This window comes from Emys orbicularis, chromosome 14 (assembly GCF_028017835.1).
Source record: "Emys orbicularis isolate rEmyOrb1 chromosome 14, rEmyOrb1.hap1, whole genome shotgun sequence".
Classification (NCBI taxonomy): domain Eukaryota; kingdom Metazoa; phylum Chordata; order Testudines; family Emydidae; genus Emys; species Emys orbicularis.
This window is the reverse complement of record NC_088696.1, coordinates 33402239-33423738: the sequence shown is the minus strand read 5'-3', so window position 1 is coordinate 33423738 and position 21500 is coordinate 33402239. Positions and strand designations below refer to the sequence as shown.

The 21500-nt window shown below is 41.1% G+C and overlaps 1 protein-coding gene across 1 annotated transcript in view; it reads right to left on the bottom strand.

Annotated features, from left to right (window-relative positions):
- NFATC3 (nuclear factor of activated T cells 3) overlaps nt 1-21500 on the bottom strand; it is a 95943-nt gene that overhangs the window by 55610 nt on the left and 18833 nt on the right. Inside the window, exon 2 of the mRNA XM_065416337.1 lies at nt 11320-11482. Coding sequence (XP_065272409.1) covers nt 11320-11482 — 163 coding nt within the window. The remainder of the gene's footprint in view (nt 1-11319; nt 11483-21500) is intronic.

The following is a 21500-nucleotide window of genomic DNA, read 5'->3' as shown; positions in this document are numbered from 1 at the left end:
CAGAAAGAAAAGATTCTACCCAAACACAGATGGGAAAAGGCCAAGTCACCTGAGAGCAACCAAGGATCCAATAACAGTTTCTAAATTTCTATTGAGAGAGCCAGTGTAACAGATAGTGGGCATATATCCTCAGGTTAACGGGCCAATATGATCGCCACAATTTCTACCATTTTATTCAGATTTTAAAATACTAGGCAGATCTTGAGGAACACACCAGTGAAGTTATGACAATTCATCAGATTTTATTTCAAAACACTATTCCACTGAAACAATCGGTATTCGTATAGGAACCTACGTTTACTAAATGTGGTGTAAGTGGGGTAACCATAGTTTAGGTGGTTATTTTAATATGGCAACCAAGCCATAAACAGGAATTATGGTTAGTTATTTATTCCTCCTTTATTAAAAGAACTCTCAAAACGTAGTCTTTCAAATTCGTAAAAAAGGGAGAGCCTTTAAGACAAATTCTTTTGATTTACACAGTTTAACTGGAACATACCCATATCAAGCTGAGATTTAAAAGGCTGATACTTTGTTTGGAGCAGATAATAATAATAAATAATAATAATAATAAAATCTTGCCATCAGAATGGCCAAAAACAAGAGAATTTCACTGCAGAAACTCCTAAATAAAAATAAAATTTATTCATGTCCTTTTAAAGCATAAAAGGACATTTAGTGACCCAGCAAAGTGAGACTTCAATTCGTTTAGCTTCCCCACACATTGGAAACAATAAGCTGATTAAACATGCTCATGACAGATGATGCCAAATTTGTCAGAGGCTTAGTTTCCTAGTGACAGGTGGAGTACAGTATGACTAACAACCTATGTGTAAATTGAAGCTATGTACCACTATCTTAAAATCTTGTTAAAAATAATGTATAAATTACACACGTAATGCAGAACCATAAACTTTCTATCATATTCACAGAAAATAATCTTAAAAACAAATGCCCTGCTGAGTGCTGCAAAGTATGATCTAAAAGCAACTGCACATTAACAAACAAAATGTAAAAAGACAATTAGAGTAGTTTGTCAGGAACACTTAACACCTTGTGCATCACATTGATCAAGCATTCACACAGACTTGGGTGGTAAAGAGCTAAATAAGGCTATGAACAACAAAAATGTTGATGAGACTATTTAGAATGTGTGCAAAAAGTAATGTATATTACAAATAATATGTATGTAGTACACTGGGGGTGGGGAGGGGTGAGGGAGAGCTGGGCAGACCACACTTCCCATGCCAAATCAATTATTTGAAGCCTTCCTACAGCTCAGTGTTCACCATTCATTGAATTTGACCGTTAATACACAATTTTTCCCAGCACTATATAAAAAGTAAATACCAATGAAAATCAATGTTTTGTTTCACAAGTTGATCTCTCCCATCAAATCCATCTGTAACTACAATATAATAGTTGTAAGAGATCAACTTGTGAAACAATATTGATTTGCCTTTGTATTAATTTTAACTTAGGGAGACATAATCAAGTGATCTGAGCTTGAAACTGGGAAACAGGAATGCATAAATTCTAATTCCAATTTTAACAATGACTCTGCGTAAGAGTCATTTACTGCTCTGATTTAGATAACTCAAAACAGGAATAATATTCAAGTAGGTTACATAGCTGTTAAGAACAAGATGGTTTCAGCAGTGACCATGAGATGGTTGAGATCATGAGAGGTTCAGGATCCTCACAAAAAGAAGAAAGGAGAGTAGCAAAATACAGACCCTGGACTTTAGAAAAGCAGACTTTGACTCCCTTAGGGAGCTGATGGGCAGGATCCCAAGGAGGCTAATATGAAGGGGAAAGGAGTCCAGGAAAGCTGACTGTATTTTAAAGAAGGCTTATTGCGGGTGCAGGACCAAACCATCCCGATGTGCAGAAAGAATAGTAAATATGGCAGGCGACCAGCTTGGCTTAACAGTGAACTCTTCGGCGAGCTTAAACACAAAAAGGAACTTACAAGAAGTGGAAACTTGGACAGATAACTAGAGAGGAGTATAAAAATATTGCTCGAGCATGCAGGGGTGTAATCAGGAAGGCCAAAACACAAATGGAGTTGCAGCTAGCAAGGGATGTGAAGGATAACAAGAAGTGTTTCTACAGGTATGTTAGCAACAAGAAAAAGGTCAGGGAAAGTGTGGGACCCTTAATGAATGCGGGAGGCAACCTAGTGACAGATGATGTGGAAAAAGCTGAAGTACTCAATGCTTTTTTTGCCTCAGTCTTCACAGACAAGGTGAATGCCGAAATAAATCTCTTAGTCTTTAAGGTGCCACCAGACTCCTCGTTGTTTTTGTGGCTACAGACTAACATGGCTACCCCTCTGATACTACAGACAAGGTCAGCTCACACACTGCTGTCATGGGCAACACAGTATGGGGAGGAGGTGAGCAGCTCTCAGTGGTGAAAGAATAGGTTAAGGACTATTTAGAAAAGCTGGACATGCACAAGTCCATGGGTCCAGATCTAATGCATCCGAAGGTGCTGAGGAAATTGGCTGATGTGATTGCAGAGCCATTGGCCATTATCTTTGAAAACTCATGGCGATCAGGGGAAGTCCCTGACAATTGGAAAAAGGCAAATATAGTGCCCATCTTTTAAAAAGGGAAGAAGGAGAATCCAGGGAACTATAGACCGGTCAGCCTCACCTCAGTCCCTGGAAAAATCATGGAGCAGGTCCTCAAGGAAACCATTTTGACCAACCTGATTGCCTTCTATGATGAGATAACTGGCTGTGTGGATATGAGGAAAGCAGTGGATGTGGTATATCTTGACTTTAGCAAAGCTTTTGATATGGTCTCCCACAGTATTCTTGCCAGCAAGTTAAAAAAGTATGGTTTGGATGAATTGACTGTAAGGTGGACTATAAGATGGCTAGATTGTCGGGCTCAACGGGTAGTGATCAACGGCTCAATATCTAGTTGGCAGCCAGTACCAAGCGGAGTGCCCCAGGGATTGGTTCTGGGGCCGGTTTTGTTGAACATCTTTATTAATGATCTGGACGATGGGATGGATTGCACCCTCATCAAGTTTGTAGATGACATTAAGCTGGGGGGAGAGGTAGATACGGTGGAAAGTAAGGATAGGGTCCAGAGTGACCTAGACAAATTGGAGGATTGGGCCAAAAAAATCTGATGAGGTTCAACAAGGACAAGTGCAGAGTCCTGCACCTAGGACAAAAGAATCCCATGCACCACTACAGGCTGGGGACTGCCTGGCTAAGCAGCAGTTCTGTAGAAAAGGACCTGGGGATTACAGTGGATGACAAGCTGAATATGAGTCAGCAGTGTGCCCTTGTTTCCAAGAAGGTTAATGGCATATTGGGCTGCATTAGTAGGAGCATTGCCAGCAGATCGAGGGAAGTGATTCCTCAATTTATGAAGAGCGAAGAGAAGAAAAGTAAAGCAGCCCCCCCCCTCCACTTTATTGCAAAATGAAAATTCAGAATAAATCAAAGCTAGAATTATATACATGGCCTTGAGTTAAGATTCTAAGGGTGTGAATCTATAGACATGATCTACATTAATGCATATATTATAGGTGGCACTGACAGGAGATGGGGCAGGGCAGGAGGATCGCAATTCATGCATGCTCAGAGACTTTAGGTTTTTAACAGCTAAAAATCTCCCAAGATTCCAGTTTCACTCAGCATGCAAGCTCCAAGTGCTGATCAGACAGTGCATGTGCCAGCTCCACAGATCAAGTGAGCATATTACCTTCCAGTGTAGTGCTACACAGGCAAAGAAAGGGTTACTCACCTTGTGCAGTAATTGTGGTTCTTCGAGGTGTGCGTTCCCATGGGTGCTCCACTGTAGATGTATCCACATCCCTGCACCTGAGATCGGAGATTTTATGTAGCAATGCCTGTTTGGCCTGCACACACGCTCTTCTCCCTGTCTCTTGCGCTGCCTTGAGGCTATCAAGTGCTGCGCGGGTAAATCACCCTCAGTTCCTTCTCTACATTTTTGAGGTAGGGGGCAAGATGAAGGGGTCTGCCATAGTGCCCTGACTGGTCTGAACACCACCTCACTGAGTGGCAGGGTCACTCTGGAGGGAGCCACTTCAGCCAGGGTATCAGGCTGTATGTGGACTCCTTTAGATCCCTGACTTTCAGTCCCAAGTTTGCGCTGACCCATTTCAGGAGCTCTTGATGGGCCCTGAAGTCATCTGGTGGAAGCAGGTTACTAGGACCTGCAACCGCTTCGACCGGAGACAATGAGGAAGAGGCTAGCACTGTAGGAGGGGCTGCTCCTTCCTCCTCCACCTGACCACGTCCATTGGGACCACTTCAGTGACCTCGGTGCTGGGGTTGGTATCAGAGTCTGGGTCCGGTGCCGGTCAGGATGAAACTGTGGCTCGTCTCACAGACACCACTGAGTATGACTGCTGAGGAAGGGGGTTCCGGTACTGGTGGAAAACCCCACAGGTTCCAATATTACCACTGTGTCGGCCAATGGCCTAGTGGCTAAGCACCAGCTGCGGGGTTGGTATTTAAGTCTGGTGTGTAAATCAGGTACCAGTACTTTTTTTGGTGGGGCAAAGGATTCCCCTCAAACTCTGAAGAGGACTCTTCCCTTGGAGACCATGGCAGAGCCATACTCGCTTCCGCCCCCAGGCAGTACTGGTTAGTGACTACTGCAGTGGGGACATGGAGGACTTTCCTTTGGGATGTGCTGCGACAGTCAGTGCTGTGATGGATCACACCACCCCTTGAACCTTTCTAACCCCGGTAGCCCTGTCTTTCTGAGTGCGCCATCTAAAGCCCCTGCTGATCTTGCACTTCTCCTGAATGTGAGCTTCCCTGAGGCACTTTAAACAGCTCCAAAGCAGGTCACTCACTGGCACAGGCTTGCCGCAGGAGGTACACGGTTTGAAGCCTGGGGATCGGGGCATGCCTTGTCCCTGACACAATGTTCCTCGATGACTAGGACCACTATATATACTAATACTAACTGATAACTAAAAGGCTAAACTACAAAAATTACACTACAGAATCTAAACCACTGGGAAAGCCTTGCAAGAGCAAGATCATTCCAAGCAATCGTCACAGTTGGTAAGAAGGAACTGAGAGGGTGCACGCAGATCTCCAGGGGGTGCTAGGGACAGTCCTATGGATCCCACTAGAGGGAAAATATCTCCAGCAACTGTGCACGTGGCGCGCGCACACTTAGCATGGAATGGACATGAGTAAGCACTCGAAGAACCACCATGTTTGTATTAACAACATGGGAACTAGGAGAATAACTTTTGTTCTTTCCTTTCTTATCTTGAGCAGGACCTTCAATATGAGAGAACTGGAGGAAAGGCATAAAGGAGACCTGTGTTCCAGTGCAAGAGGAAGGCATCTTCTAGCAAGTGATACCCCATCCCTGCTCTTGAGCAGTTTTAGGAACGTTTCCAGGTTTTGGCCATGGCAAATAAGTCTATTTTTGGGACTCCCCAATGTCAAAATCACATTGTAGAGAACAAGGTCCATTTCCCATTCGCGTTCCTGTGAAAATGTTCTGCTGAGGGTGTCCACTGTGGTATTCGGCACCCGACAGTAAACTTCTGATATAATGATGCTGTGCCAAATGCACCAATTCCACAGTTTCATTGCTTCTGCACAATGGGATGGTGAACTTGCTCTTCCCTGATCGTTTATGTAGAACATACATGTTATGTTGTCTGTCGTGACTTTTATATGTTTGCCATTGATCAATGGTAGGAAATGAGCACAAGCGTTCCAGACCACTCTGAGCTCCAACAGGTTGATATGTAGTGTTGAGTCGATGGGGGAACATTTGCCTTGAACAGTGTGATTGTCTAGGGGAACTCCCAAGCCCAGTAAAGATGCATCTGTTGTCAGTATCAATGTTAGAGGTGGCTGCGTGAAGCGACCCCTATGCAGACATTTTGCGGATCCTTCAACCATTCAAGAGCCTTTTACTGTCGAGGGCATCAACAGTAGTTTGTTCAGACTATCTGTTTGGTACATATCCCATTTATAGCCATGTCTGCAGACCATGCACATGGAGCGTTGCATGACTTATCACAAAGATGCCCAAGTAATTGCAGGCAATTTCTAGCGGAGGTCTAGGGGCTGGTCTGAATGGTGTCAATCAAGCTGGTAAGGGTGTTGAACCTGTGTAGTGGAAGGCATGCTTTGGCCTTCACTACATCGAGATAGGCTCCTATGAATTCTGGATGTTGTACTGGAGTCAGGTGTGTGTGTGTGTGTGTGTGTGTGTGTGTGTTTTCAGTTGTAGTCCCAACAGTGTGAATACATCCAGAGTTTTTTGTGTGACCAATAGGGCGTCTTCGAAGGATCATGTCCTGAGTAGGCAGTCATCTATATGTGGGTAAATCACAATTCCCCATTTGTGAAAGTGGACCGCTACCACTGATAGGACCTTGGAGAATACTCTGGGTCTAGATGATAGGGCGAATTGGAAGTACACTGAATTGAAATGGTCCTGACCAAAAGTGAACCTGAGGAACTTCTGTGGGATGGTTGAATCGCTATGTGAAAGTGGTTCTCGGCCCTACAAGATGCTTAATCTCCCTGGTCTAGAGATGGAATTATTGCAGTTAGTGTAACCATCTTGAATCTTCGTGTCTTTTCGCATTTCTTTAATGCTCTTAGATCAAGAATGGATCATCTTCTGGTTGGTTTTTTTTTGGGGGTGGGGGTGTCAGGAAGTATTAGGAGTAGAAACCCTTCCCTCGGTGTTGATTGGGAACTGGTTCTATAGCACTAAGGTTCAGGAGATTATTTATTTTCTGACATAACAGACTTTTGTGAGAAAGGTCCCTGAAGAGTGACAGGGAAGGAGGAAGGGTAGGAGGGGAGGGAGAGAGGTAAAATGGACTAGATAACCATAGGAGATTATCTCCAGTACCTACTTGTCTGATGTTATGTTTTCCCAGTTTTGTTGAAAAAGAGCAAGGAAGCGTCTGAAGGTACGCAGATAGTTTGAGTTTTCCAGCAACCGATGGTGGGAGTGGTAACTCTGGGCCTCGACCAATGTCTCAAAACTGATGTTTCAACATTGAGGGTTGTGCAGTTCAAGTTTTGGGCGACTGCAGTCTTTTGTTTTTGAAGCCGATGTCTCTTCCGCTGGGTTCATGATGTCTCTAGGGTGGAGGAAACTGCACTAGGATCTTTGTGACATTTGCGATTTACTGTATCATCTTTTCTGTGCAGGCATGTAAATCCCCAAGAAGCATAATGTGGCCCTTGAGTCTTTCAGTGTGTGTGTAGTGAAGAATCAGTCTTCTCTGCTAAGAGTTTGGATCCCTTGAATGGAAGGTCCTCCACTGTGATTTGGACTTCTCTTGGTAAATCAGAAAGGTGAAGCCAGGAAGCTCTCCTCATCACTACCACCATCAATATGGAGTGAGCAGCTGTGTCCGTGGCATCTAATGCAGTTTGTAGTGCTGTCCTTGCTAGAAACTGGCCCTCAGTGATGATGGCTTGGAACTGCTCTTTTTAATAATTTGGGAGGTGATCAATAAAGGCATTGAGTTTTCCATAGTTGATGTGACTATATTTCGCCATCAGGTCCTGGTAATTTGTAATCCTAAACTGCAGAGTTGCTGACTAATAAGATTTCCTGCCAAATAGGTCCAATATTTTCTAATCCTTGTCATAGGGAGTTGACCTAGCATGGTGCTGTCTTCCACATTTGTTTACAGCATCTGCAACAAGGAAATTCAGAAATGGGTGAGAAAAAGAGAAAGTCCACATCTTTATAGGGCATATAATATTTTGTCTGCCCTTTTACATGTAGGCATTTTCGAGGCCAGTGTTAGCCAGATGATCTTGGCTGGGTCTAGTGGGGCCTTGTTGATTGGGAGTACAATACGCGATGAGGACATGTGGAGGATGTCCAACAGTTTGTGTTGTGACAATTCTGCTTCTTCAAGGGAAGAAGAGGGAGATAGTTTTCCTCTATCCCAATGGGTACTTGAGGTCCTAGAGGACTGGTGTTTATGAGCTGCCCATGGGTCGCACTATGGCCACTGGGGTGGTGCAAAGGGTATGAGTGGTGATACCCTAGGATGTCCTGCAACTGTACTATTGGTATTGGAGGTTCTGCATGTGGCTATAAGTGAAAGGTCCCTTGACCTTGTTCTGGGGAGCCGTACATTGAGACCAAAGTTAAGTTATCATCCCTGCTCTCTGCTTCTTCACTCAATAAAGGTGGAGCAGTTAAAGAGGCTGGTGGGGAGTGTTTCAGTACTGTAGGGGATTCCAGAGACCAAAATGCAGTCGGTATGGGGATGCCGGTGATGAGTAGTGGAGATTCCAGTGTTCCTGAAACCAACACGGAGAAACAAACAAAATTCCTGCAGTACCGTGGTGGTAATTGATACCGATGAGTCTGTCTCGCCTAGCTTGTCACCAGAGGGAGTCTGGTAATTGAAGACTCTTGTGGTGCGATGACCATCCAGAAGAGAGTTCCCTGTAAGTGCTCGGTATTGCGGCTTTCCTTGTCTCTTGCAGTGCCATTTTAGAAAAGGTGGTACAGTCTTTATTGCCTTTTAATCAGACGGTACTGACGCTGCAGGCTGTGCTCCTCGGGTCTTTAGGCAGTACGGGTACCAGAGAAACCTAGTGTCTTATGGGGTACCATGCCACAGCTCCATCAGTATCAAGGTCACTGACTTTGCTGGGGATCTCTTCTTCTTAGTCAACTGTTCAGCCTGTGGACTTGTAGCCCTCTTTCAAGCTCTTGTGAGAGGAATCCTTAGATTTCCTCTTCGACTGCACCATAGTTTGATATCCATGGACGCTGATGGTCATGTCAGGGATTGTTGCTCCGGGGGAGTCCCAGGACCAGGGGCCAATCTCAGTGGACTCTGCATCATGAGGAACTTAAGCTTCAGGTCATGGCTCTTTCTTGCTCTGGTCTTTAATTTCTGACAGAAGGAACACTTCTGTCATACGTGAGCCTCTCCTAAATAGCGAATTCAGCACAAATGGCCGTCGCTGACTGGGATATCCTCTCTACAGGAGAGACAGTGTTTGAACCTGGGGAGCCAGGCATGCCCCTTCTTGAGGTCATTCCCTAAGAGGGGAGAGGACAGCAAAATCAAAAAGGACAAGGAGGCAACTGTTTTCTAAGTCAGAACAAAAAAGATTTTTTTTTTATATATTAAAAAGGGAAAAGGAGAAGGGAGTAGTAATAAACTAATAATGGAAACTCTAGTAGCTATTCTAAAAACTAAACAAGGTTTAAAGCTAATTGACTGTCAGATTCTACTTATTGCTCCGTTTCAGACCAAGGGCGGTTGAGAAGGAAATGAGGGCAGTTCGCCTGCACAGTGCTAGATAGCCTCGAGACAGGGAACAAGACAAGGAGAGCACATATGTGGGCCAAATGGACACTGCTACCTAGTTTCCAATCTGAGGCACAGGGAGGCATATTCACGTACAGTGGAGCAACCATAGGAACAGTACTCAAAGAAGCAGCTGGAATTTCCCTGTAATGGCTGGCCTGGACACTAGAACTGAGAGCAGGGTGCCGATATCCTGTGCTCTTAAATGACCTCACTGAGGGAACTCAGGCAGCATGGAGGAGGAAAAAGACATTTAATTCAAATACAGAAGATACAAAACCCAGACTGGAGGTGAGGCAGGAAAGTAGAAGATTAGGGCAAAGAGCCTTGAGACTGGGAGCCAGTGAAGGAAAAGGGGACATGTGTCTGTGGACAGGAGAGTGATCCAAGTGCAGGCTCATCTGTCAACTCCCTTCATTGTCACAGTGCCAAAATACTCCCTTTGACACCGTAGTGCAGTTTGATACACAGCAGAATTTCAAATTATGACAGCATAATCCAGCAGTTAGAGCAAAAGAATTAAACTTCAATCCCCATTCTGTCAGGTTTGCTGTCAGTGACCTCTTCATGTCTACACTTAAATTTTGCTAGTATAGCTATACTGGCAAAACTCCCCTAGAACAGATGCAATTATAGCAGTACTAAATTTGCTGTTATAGCTTATTCCAGTTCAGCGAGCAAAATAAACCATACCAGCACTAGAGCTTTTGACAGCAAACTGTGTTGCAAAAAACCACCCACACCCTTAACTGACAATACATATGTTGGTAAAATGTAAGTGTAGATCTGGCCTAAAGTAGAGGGATGCCACCTCTCTCTTTGTGGCTCCCAGGATTAGGTAGCATTTGGAAAGCACTTCACATTTATGTAGTATTTGTAACAAAAGGAAGAATCCAGCAAGAGCTAGTGTAGGGGTCAGGACATTTAGTGTCATTCACTGCTAGCCAAAAGGGGATTGCCACATGATGAACTGCCAGAAGACAGTGAAACCAAAATGTCTACATTTCTGCTTTACCTGTGGAAATAACGTTGAGTCAGGCTGCCTTCAAAGTTGCTTTTAGGGCAACAAAAGTGAAGAAGTGGCTGGCACCCTCACCAAAGGCCACAAGAATTGAGCCGGGAGAGACTTTAGCAAATCTTCTTTTGTCCTCCCCCTTACTAGCAGCCCACTTAAGAAAGCCAGTGATGTGAAGCTTCCCAGTGGGCCAGAGAAGAGTAAGCAGTTGCGTGTATTAGACTCCTTCCCCAACAGCAGCAAAATCTGGCTAGTTTACAAGGAGATAAAAAACAAAGCTAAAAATTTGTTTACTGCAAATTTTTGGTCTGTAGTTTACTGCAATGAAAATTAGCAAGCATCTACTTGAATTACCTCAGTGTTTTACATAAACAGTGTGATAAAACAAAACCAAAGAAATTATAATCCTTGTCATACACCAGTCTTCATGTTACATAAGAACGGCCATACAGGGTCGGACCTTTGGTCCATCTAGCCCAGTATCCTGTCTTCCGACAGTGGCCAATGCAAGGTGTCCCAGAGGGAATGTTCAGAAATGTATCCCTGATATTGAGGCAATATAATCCATTAATCAAGTGAAGTTATAGCATTCTTAAGTGTTACAGAAATTAGATCTTAATATGACTGAGTATATGTAATTTATCATGCTGTAATCCTAATTCCCCCCCCCAAAAAATTTCCTTTCCGATCGAGTGGAAGAAATTATGCATACTGTCATGAAGCCAATGATAAGTCTATAATATACAACAGAATTCATTATATGCTCTGTAATTGTAGCATAATTTTTACAAGTATAAAAATGTATTTAAGAGATTATATTGGAGCAAACGGTATGCTACAGAGATGTCCCATCTATTCAGGATCATAAGAAGTTCCACAAAAACACAGTAAGAGTTTACAGTACTGCACTGTAAGTATCATCAATTTTCTGTAACAACTTTTATGTAAAAAGTTAAAAAACTTCGTACCTTCACTACCGGGTGTGCTCCAGTAGATGCTTTTACTGCTCCCCTACTGCCTTCTGTTTCATAATGAGCTCTATGGTGAGTTTTAGGCTGTACGTCTATTTTCAGTTCACATTGTCCATAATGAGTTGGTAAAGGCCAGTCTAGTGGTGGTAATGAAGATGTGCTGAAAGCAAGACATGCACAATAAATTTAAGTGAACCATGCTACCTGGCCACAGTGTCGAGTCAAAATACCTACAACCACCGATCAAACTCATTTTATACTATATTTACCATTTTGTAATGAAAATGACAAACAGTTTTAGATTTATTTCAACTTACAAGTAGTAAAAATTCTGCTTCAAGTATTTTATACATGTTTATTCAAAACTTAATTTAAAATGGTTTCTTTGGGGATTAATTATTGGAAGGGGGAGGAGTAACACTGGTTAAAAGAAAGACAATGCAGGAAGCTGCTCTGAGAGACTCCATACACTACTTTATCGATGACAATAGGTATTCCACAACATACCAGTATTTGTCCTCGAATAAGATTGCCAACAGAGTTTAAATTATGGTGGTTTTGTGATAATTGAAATTGACAGTCTAATTTCAGTGTAACCTTTCTGCAAGCTTCATTAGCATCCATTCCCCCCTCCTCCTACTCCCCCCAAGTGAAAAATTACAGTCTTAAATGTCTGATGTCTCTAAAGTGTTCCAGTTTTGTGGTTGCCATTCAAATGAAGGCAGTACCCGGACTCAAGGAAACAAGAGCTGTCCAAGCTTAGTAGAAGGGCTTGGTGCAAAATGGTGTAGGGCTTTTGGATTAAAACAAATATGATCAAGTTATAGGATTAGATTAGTTATCCTTTACACAGTAATAAAGTCACTCCAAACACCGGAGGGGAGGGGTGGAATAAAATCATCAGTAAGAGGTTGAGAAGGAAGTAAGCAACTCATGCCACTCAATTCTACCAGTGAAGAGGTAAATCCATTATATTTATCCCTTTAATTAAGATACACATTTATATATAATTTTAATAAGATGACAAGTCAGAACCAATCCAATAAATACCCACTAGAGCAAAGAATGCAGGAATTTTGAAATTCAGCACAATCTTTTATTTAACTTAAGTACTTGCAGGAATATGCTGTAGTCAAAATGAACTCTGTACCCAGAACAATCATTTGTAATAACAGTATGGTTACCTCTGAGTCACTATTCTCCTCAAAGGTAAAGCTTAAAAATGTTTTCTTCAAAATTGTTACACTGCCATACTCTGGCTAGGAGGGAAGGCAAAACATGTTAAAAGACCAGTGAATGGTTTCATCTCATTAGAATGAATAATGCAATCTCTTTCCCTTGACAGGAAAAAAAAACTTAACCCATTCCTCAAGTCACGGTGAGATCCACAAACAGCAGCATTCAGAGCTCAGGAGAATGGCAAAATCTCTCCTAAACGCAGATCCCTATTACTTCCAGGGAACTCAACCAAATCTCATAACATATCCACAGCTGGGAGGCGACGTGCTAGGATTGAACAAGAAGCATTCCTCCCCACCATACAGCAGGGTAGCACAGTTTTGTCTTTAGCAAGTATCTGAATGAACTTACGCTCCCTCTGCCAAGTTGTACGTTCCCCTCTTAATGCAATCATCACTGTGCCCTAGCAGGGAACAGAAGGGGAGAAGAGAAGGCACCACTAACTGGCCTCCTTTAGGAGAAGAACCCACCACTGCTACCCACCTTCTGTTCCCCGTCTTCAGGAAGTATTTCTACCAGGCACCTCTCCCTCAGGAGGAGAGGAAACAGACTGAAAGGCATATCTAGATCGCCTGGATCGTGGGGGAGGAGGGCAGACAGGTGGTAAGAAACTCCCTTCGAAGAGGCCTGGTGACTGCTCCTCCTTCCCTAACAAGAGGTGAGCAGGTGGGAGGGATGACTAGTGATGTTAGCAAGAAGGAGAAAATGGACAGAGATGCAGTAAACAGGCAGAGATGTACTGCCTAAATTGCCAAATAAAACTATCAACTGTAGATTTTGCTATTTACTTATCTAACTGCTATCCTAGATTCCTCTGACATAGAAGGAAAAAGTGGGGGTTGAAGTATTCAGCCTGCAAAAAAGGAAATAAAATGTCAAAATTAAGAAATACAAAAAAGGTAGGCTTCTTAAAACGTAAGTGCAGGGTCAAAAGAACCACCACTATTTAAGCTTATTTTCTCCTTAATGTCCCAAAAGTACTTTTTCATTTAACCAACCGCTGTTGTCACAAAGGAAGGTGCAGTATTGTGTATGAGAGGTCAAAAAAAACCAGATGGTCTGAGAGAGGACCTAACATATCCACAGTATGAACTACAGAACTACTGACACACTAACTACTAACAAGTTGCAAGCATTATCAATCTTTTCCCTTGAAGTTAATAGCCCAATCCTCCTCCCCAACTGGTCTCCTTCTAGAGGTTTTCATCCCCCTTTCTGCAAGATAACTAATAAGAATATGGCAAAAGCCCCATATTTGGCAGATCCCCATTGCCCCTTGAATTAGAAATTTTCGTATAATAGCACAAACAGGAAAAATATGCTAAATCACAAGTGACACAAATAAAGTTTCAAATTTTGTAGCTTTTTGGAAACTATCAATATCTCAGTAAAGAGTGACACAGAACAGGTGCAAGTAAAATAGCTTGCTCATCTTAATAGGTACAGTTTATAAAACTTCTAAAGATGCTTCCTAATGGATCCTATTGTGTTAGATTTTGAGATTATGCTGCATCATATGCTATTGTCCTCTAGACACAACAAGTTGTAAGTAATGCTAGTTCAATTCAGAAGGCAAACAAGGACTAGCTAGTGGAGAGCCAAAATGTTAGAAGATTGCTTTTCAACCTATTTCCCCCTATCACTTATTTATAGGATCAAACTTTCATTTAGAGAGAGAGTGGAGACCAAGACAGAACTAGGTGAAAGTCTATGCTTGAAAATTTAACAGAACCATACTGTAGAACTTATTTCTGAAAGTTAAATAAATAGTTAAATTTATGCTGGCTATTCACAGAATGACCATGATCCCCAAATGGCACAGATGTGCCCTACTCAGATCAGAATATCTAAGACTAAGTCACCAGGCTAAAGAGATTTTCACTCTACTGAAGAGCACTATGACAGTCCAGATAACTGACTGTATACACTGAAAGGAGAATTTCTTGAATACATTTAATATCTTAGAATAGCTCTCCATTGCACATTACTACTATTTACAGATATTGTAAGTATAAATCCTACATGGAGATTGTCCAAGGTCATTAATCACATAGCCAAGATGCACTGCTTCTTCTGAAGTGAAGGGAAAAAATAAACCCGACAGAATGGGGCTCCAGTCAAGGAAGCAGCTGTAAAGCTGAGCATGAAAGAACTAGGTTGTTATATTCTATGGATACTAATTCTGTCCATCTACAATCAGTCTGGATTTTCTCATTCAGTGGAGGAGGTTTTCCCCGATTTAGCAACAGAGAAATTGGTTAAAGTATATTTTCATTCATATTTTTACACATTAGTTCAAATACATTCTTGGTATGTTGTGCAAAAATATTTGGGGGTCTGATGGTTTTTTTTTAATCCAATTGTCTTGATTAGAGTTAGTGGGGTTTGTTGGGTGTTCAGCTCTTGCAGGGGTCTTCCAGGTGAAGCCACAAAATAGTTGCTCCCCAAGGGATCTATCCTTCGTACACAACTACCCTACTTACCCATCTGAACTAAAATGAACAAAGTCAGCAAGAAATTACATATTATAGTTAGTTATGTAACTAAATTGGTTTATCAAAAACAAAAGCTCAATATTTGCTAGCTTTATTACAGATCAAAAATTTTACAAGAATTTGTAGATCAAACAGTGCAATCATACCAACATCTTTAAAGGACAAGTTCAAATCTATGTGCACATTTGTAGAACACTTTCTCATAAGAAGTCAGGATAATGTTACTATGTATCAGATGCTGGAAAATAAAACTAGGGACTCCATCTTTTAAGATTTAAGAAAGGGTTCAACTGAAAGTATTTTGCCTACTTTATTAGAAGAGATTCTAAATGTTAAAGTTAAGCTTTTCACTGCAGAAAGCACCTTTAACTTACCAATATTTCAATCTTTGAAGCAGAATGATCCATGGAAGGTAATTTATTGGCCCTTTGTAAATTATGGTTTTGATTTGAAATTGTGAGAAAGTTCACAATTTGAACTTTAACGTTTGTCTTTAATCCTTATTCTATTTCAATGTTACCAGATGTGGCCAGCAAAACAAAAAATGTTGGAGATTAAAAAGTCAAATAGTTTAAAGAAAAATATGCAAAAATTAGTGCTACTATGGAAGACTTTTCCCTTCAAAGTTTGAGGTAACTGGGATTAACATTATGTATGTTTACAGGTACAGCTAGAATTTTACTGATAAGGCTATATTACTTTGTATTCAGAAGCCAAAATATGCAAACGTAGGCTCCAGAATTAATGTGGCCAGCACTCTGGTTTTCTCTTCCCTCCCCCCCCCCCCCAAGGGTTTTCAAAAGATGAGTTGGGAGGAGGGGAAACCACAAGCAGAATCTAATTTTCCATATTTTTACAATCTTTACTTTTTGGGGTCTGGGAAAAACCAAGGTCTACAGACACTTCGCAAATGTTTCCAGTAAAAGCCCTACGGTCAATCATTCCAAACAGTGTCTTTAGTAGTCTATGTAGCCTATTCTTTTGTATCAGAATCTCATCTTGTGGTTCTCAAAGCACAGAGATAGATTTGGAGAACCTACAAGTGTTTTCACTGGTGTACAGTACTATAAAAGTCTGAGCACTATATGAAAGTAGACTCTCAAATAATAAAGCACAATACAACCAAAGGATGTGATAAAAGCATGCATAAGTCCTAGGAACCTGGCGAGACAGCATAGGTTACAGACTACAAAGATTCTGTAGATGGTAGTAAAACAATTTCACAATCCGATTAATACAAGCCTCAAAATGAAGCTGAGACTGGGATGACCTCAAGGATATATACAGTACTTCAGTGCAGAGCTATCACTAAAAGGAACCCCATAGTAAATCACTGGGGACACCCTTTAGGGTGGACCTAAACAGAAGCTATTACATTCAATTGAAGAAAAGATGAAGGCACCAGAATGTTAACTGAATAGAGACAACTGTACCTTCAGCAACTATCATCTCAAAGTATGATGGATCCAGTTTAGGGTGACCAGATGTCCCGATTTTATAGGGACAGTCTGGATTTTTGGGTCTTTTTCTTATATAGGCTCCTATTACCCCTCACCCCCGTCCCGATTTTTCACATTTGCTGTCTGGTCACCCTAATCCAGGTTGAAATAAAAAACAAACAAACCAGCCAAACAAAGGGCATTACATGTCAACCATGGACCACAATTCCAAATGATTATGGGTAACCAAGAAGGCAGTCAGTCTATACTGACTTCACCCCTCAGGCCCACCTTAAGGTGGAGCTTCGGTTAAAATTATATGATAGAAGTGACCTTTAAAGCCCATCTGACAGTTTGACTCGGTCTCCTCTGCTCTGTATTGCTTGGGAACAAGCAATTGGGATTGCTTTGGAACAGTGACACTTTCCAGAAACATCCATGCAGATGGAACTCACATGCTAATAATAGTCTTCTCTTAGGTGTGCTCCCATCCACCCAAAAAAACCCTCACTGAAGGACACAGATCTTTAGATAGGAGCTTCTTATAGGAGTCTTCTCTTCTGCCATCCTACATTCTGAACTAGCACAGATCTGGGTTCTCTTCTTTGACCCAATAGTACCAGACTCTGGGATCCATGTATTCATTCAACACTGGTGAGTTTTTGACTACAAGTGAGGCTGGAACCAGGACTTTCTTAATTTTCGATTCCTTTCACCTAAAAATGTTTCTGCTCCCTTGGCTTCTTCAGTTCCAACCACAAACTCTGTAGGATTAAGAGCAGTGACAGACCTTCCTAGGCATTTAGAACTCCCAACTCCTCTCACCATTTTTCTTGATGTTTAGATCCATAGGTCTATAGGGTCAACCTTTGCTCCATCTGAGGTATGATCAGATGCTCATCCAGTTGCCTTTCCCATCAAATCCAAATCTAGAATGGTAAGAAGGGCTTGTACACTCTTTAACAGTTCATATACACACCCAAATCTGAAGAGTAAGTATACTGAACACTCCACTTTTCCCCACCTTGAACACTTAATTTAGCAGCAAGGCCATGTTTTAAGTTCAATTCAGTCTGTGTTTCCCTTTTACTTTTTCTCATCAAGTGATATAGTAGTTTTCTTGACCATGAAACCAGGAGTGCAGTCACCTCTTCTGCGGTAACTTTTGCTTTGTTTAGTAGGATGAAGGTGTGCTCACTACTGGTATTTCTTCCAAATTAGAGTTTTTATTTTACATTTGAAAGAGTATTAACCAAAAATAAGTTGGACATAGTTGTGGTGTAGTTTAAAACATGAGAGCTCTCAAATCATAGCCTATCCCAATCTTTTGGAGGGTATTTTCCTAGAACTGCTTGTAGGACAAAAATACTAATAAGACTAATTTTCATTGTGCATTTGGGGTAAAATGGGTAATTTAATTTCATTGCTTCGAGTAATTCTGGAGTATAAAGATAGCGACAGAAATTGTGTGACAGTTCTTCCCGCTGGGTTTTCTTTTTGGTTGATGACAGGCTAGAAAGACCTTGCCCAACCTCCATTTGTACTAATTCTACAGTGATAGGAAGATTTGGGCCACACATGTACAATTTCAGATCAATCCTCCCATTATTTTAACTAGTAGACCCCATTATTAAATGCATTTTCAGTATTCTAGTACTGTTCACTGATTGGTAAAACTTAATACTTTATCACACCAGAGCAAAATATGTAATTGAATCACATGTTCAAATGTGAAAGTCCAGTATTAAACTTATCTGAATTTCGAAAGGCTTGTTAATGGTGTGTAAACATAACATCAATTGTTTAGCTTATTAAAAGTTCAAAGTTCTCTTGCTTATTTCACTTAAGCGGACACTTATCTTCAAAGTCAGTGATTTGCAAATATATTCTCACAATAAGTTTTGCTAATGCTGCATGTTAGTCTTATTCTTTAAAAAGAATTGGATACCAACATAGCAGAATAGGTTGGCCATATTCCACTCTAGTGCTGAACATTTATTTGTCCTCCTTATCTTTAAAATAAAGTTATACTGATCTTTGGAGGATGGAGCTTTGATACAGTGTTAAAGTTGGAATACCCGTCTGCCTCCCTCTCAATTTATATTTCAAAGCTACTTCTTCTCCTTGGCTGTTTGCTGTCAAAGGTTTCACTACAGGCAAGTCAGAATGACAGAAGCTTAAATTTTCAGTGCTAGCTGTCAGACTGGTTGCAAATAAAAGAGGCCATCAAGTTGCCATCAGGCATTCACCACTAAAACCATGGAGATGCTTGAGCCCCCTACTGCCACAACTCTGTTTGCTTTTCACCACAGTTAACAAAAAGGTACTGCTTGAGATCCTGCCACTACCTCTCCCTGTGCTTTAAAGTAAATATTACCACATTGAACATGATGGAACATGCAAAAAATGCATGTCAACTTGTTCAAATATAAAATGTACACATTTTTCCAACTCAAGAAAACTGCTACATAAAAATCAACTTACAAATCTCCAAAGCCTCTAAAGATGAAGACAACTTGGAGACTTTTTTTTGCACTGCATTGTTTCACCAGATGTATTAAACCAAAATTCAACAAATTAATGTGTAAAATGTCTGCTTCTTTGGTAAACAGTGTGCACTTTGTCAAAAAGTTACTCCAGGGGCTAAAATTTTGGATTATGGGATACTTTATGCTAAATAGATTGGAGCACAGAGAATTTGCCCTCACAAAAACCAAAACCCACACCCCAACATTCAACATCTCCCAAGGTGGTGCTGCCTGTAGAAGTTGAAGCAGCATGCAGTATTAGTTGCATGCAGTTAGATGTTCAAGACAGATGAAAGTCTAGTAAGGGTCTATAAGAAGAAATTTTCCACTTTGATTCACTATGTTTCAGCTTTTACCCTTACTAGGTGCTACCTTTTTGCAGTGAGAACAGTACTCTCCACAACAGCGGCTATATATGTTTCAGAATAAATTAAAGCAATGATAATCTCACTAAGAAGCGTTGAGGTATTTTATAATGATTTTAGAAAACATTAGAAAAAAGGGTATTACTTAAAATAATAATTGAAGCTACATGAACTGATGACTCTCTGAATATACTTTAATACATCTTACTCTAGGTTTTGAAGCACAATAGTGGTTAACCAGTTAACCTATTTATGAGAGAGAACTCATCAGAAAAAGGACAACTGAGAAGCAATGAAATACAAAGAACAGGAAAAGCAATGCTTTTAGTATGGCGAATTAAAATGTAAGCTGTTGCAACAGCTGGTAATCCTAGCAAGGTACTGTACTTTCCCTGGACCCTGCTGTGGGGACTGAGATCTTTTGGATCAGTCTCTGGCCAATAGACATCTCAAGTTTAAAACAACCGCCTTCCCCAGTCTTTTTTTGTCAAGTAAAGGATCTCATTTCCCCCAAGCTAGAAGGCTTCCCCATTATTTGAAGGTCTTCTACTTTACCCCTCATCCTTTCAGCTTCCTGACATTTGTGAAAGAGGGGTGGAGAGGCCACTTCAAGTTTGTTTTTTGGGCCCAAGTGCCTCCCTCTGCTATTGCTCATTATACTTAAGTAGAAACAGAATTAAAGGTAGTCAGTTCTTGGCAGTTTCAGACTATTTTAATTACACAAACCAACAAATTGCCTTAGAAGGCGTAGATATGTAGTCTGACTCTATACAGCATCCAATGCCATGTGGATTTTTGTAAAAACCCAGGGGAAAGTAAGTAGGTCAAAGCATACAACCCTATAACAGTCCTCCTGAGCAAGTCTTAGGAATTTTCTATGGGAGGTATTAATTGGAATACAAAATATATATTCCTTCAGGTCACTGATCACAGACTACCACCATTGGAGATGATCAGGAATGTGTATTTATTGGTTTCCATTTTAAAGCTACATCTCTGCAGGTGTCTATTAAGGACTTTGATGTTCAGTACTGCTACTTTACAACCAACTTTCTTGGAATTAAAGAATAAAAAAGGAGTAGAACCTGCAGTGTCTTTCAGAGTGTGGATTAAAGGGTTCTTTAAGGTCTAATGTCTACTGTTTTAACAAATAGAATAGTTATAGACTAGTTACAAAACGGCTGGGTGATTCTTTCTGGCCTGTGTAAAAGCAATTATTTCTTGAGGTCTTTCTGAGGCACGGAAGATTGTCCTTTCGAAAAGGTCCCCAAACATTTTTCTCTTGCAGCACAATTACAATAGAAGTCTTTCAGCAAAGAACAGTGACTTTGCACTATTGCATCAGAAGCCATGACTCTAGCTGAGAAGATAAAGTCTGCACCCTAAGGGTATGTCTGCTGTACAACTGGGAAATGTGACTGAAGCATGTGTAGGCATACCTGAGCTAGTTTTGATCGAGCTAGCTTGCTAAAATTATCAGTGAAGCCACTAGACCTCATCTGACAGAATAAGTAGGCCACATCTATATTTACTTTCAACATGACACATGAGATATATACACTTTGTGTAAAATTAAAACCCTGTACACTGTCAACGCATCTGGAATTAGTTATAATGCTAAGTAACAGTGTAATATGCAGCTCTTTTGTATATTAAGATATTACAGGCAGTTTTGTTACCCTTTTATTAGTACCGCCTTCATTTTGCCCTCCAGAAGGACACCTAAGGCAAGTATTACCTATATAAAAACAGCTGAAGATTTTTAACCCTATTTTTTTCTGTTTTGCTCCAATGGAATTCCAGGGAGAGGGAGAACATATACTGACAAACTTCAAGTCTGCTTTTCATAGTCATCTTCTGAGGTACTTTATCATTACATGAAGAAGCATTCCCTATATTTCAAGAGAGGAGATGTCCGAAAATCCCAGCTAGCAACTGCCAATTCTTAAATCCCTTTTTGGAAGCTTGGGGGGGGGGGGGGGGGGGGGGGGAGAGAGAGAGAGAGAGAGAGAGAAGAAGAAGAAGAAGCAGCAGCCAAGCCATTTTACATATTTGCTTTGACTTTGAGGAACTCTGGCCTGAATCAGAGAGTGGGCTGCTTATATTGGGATG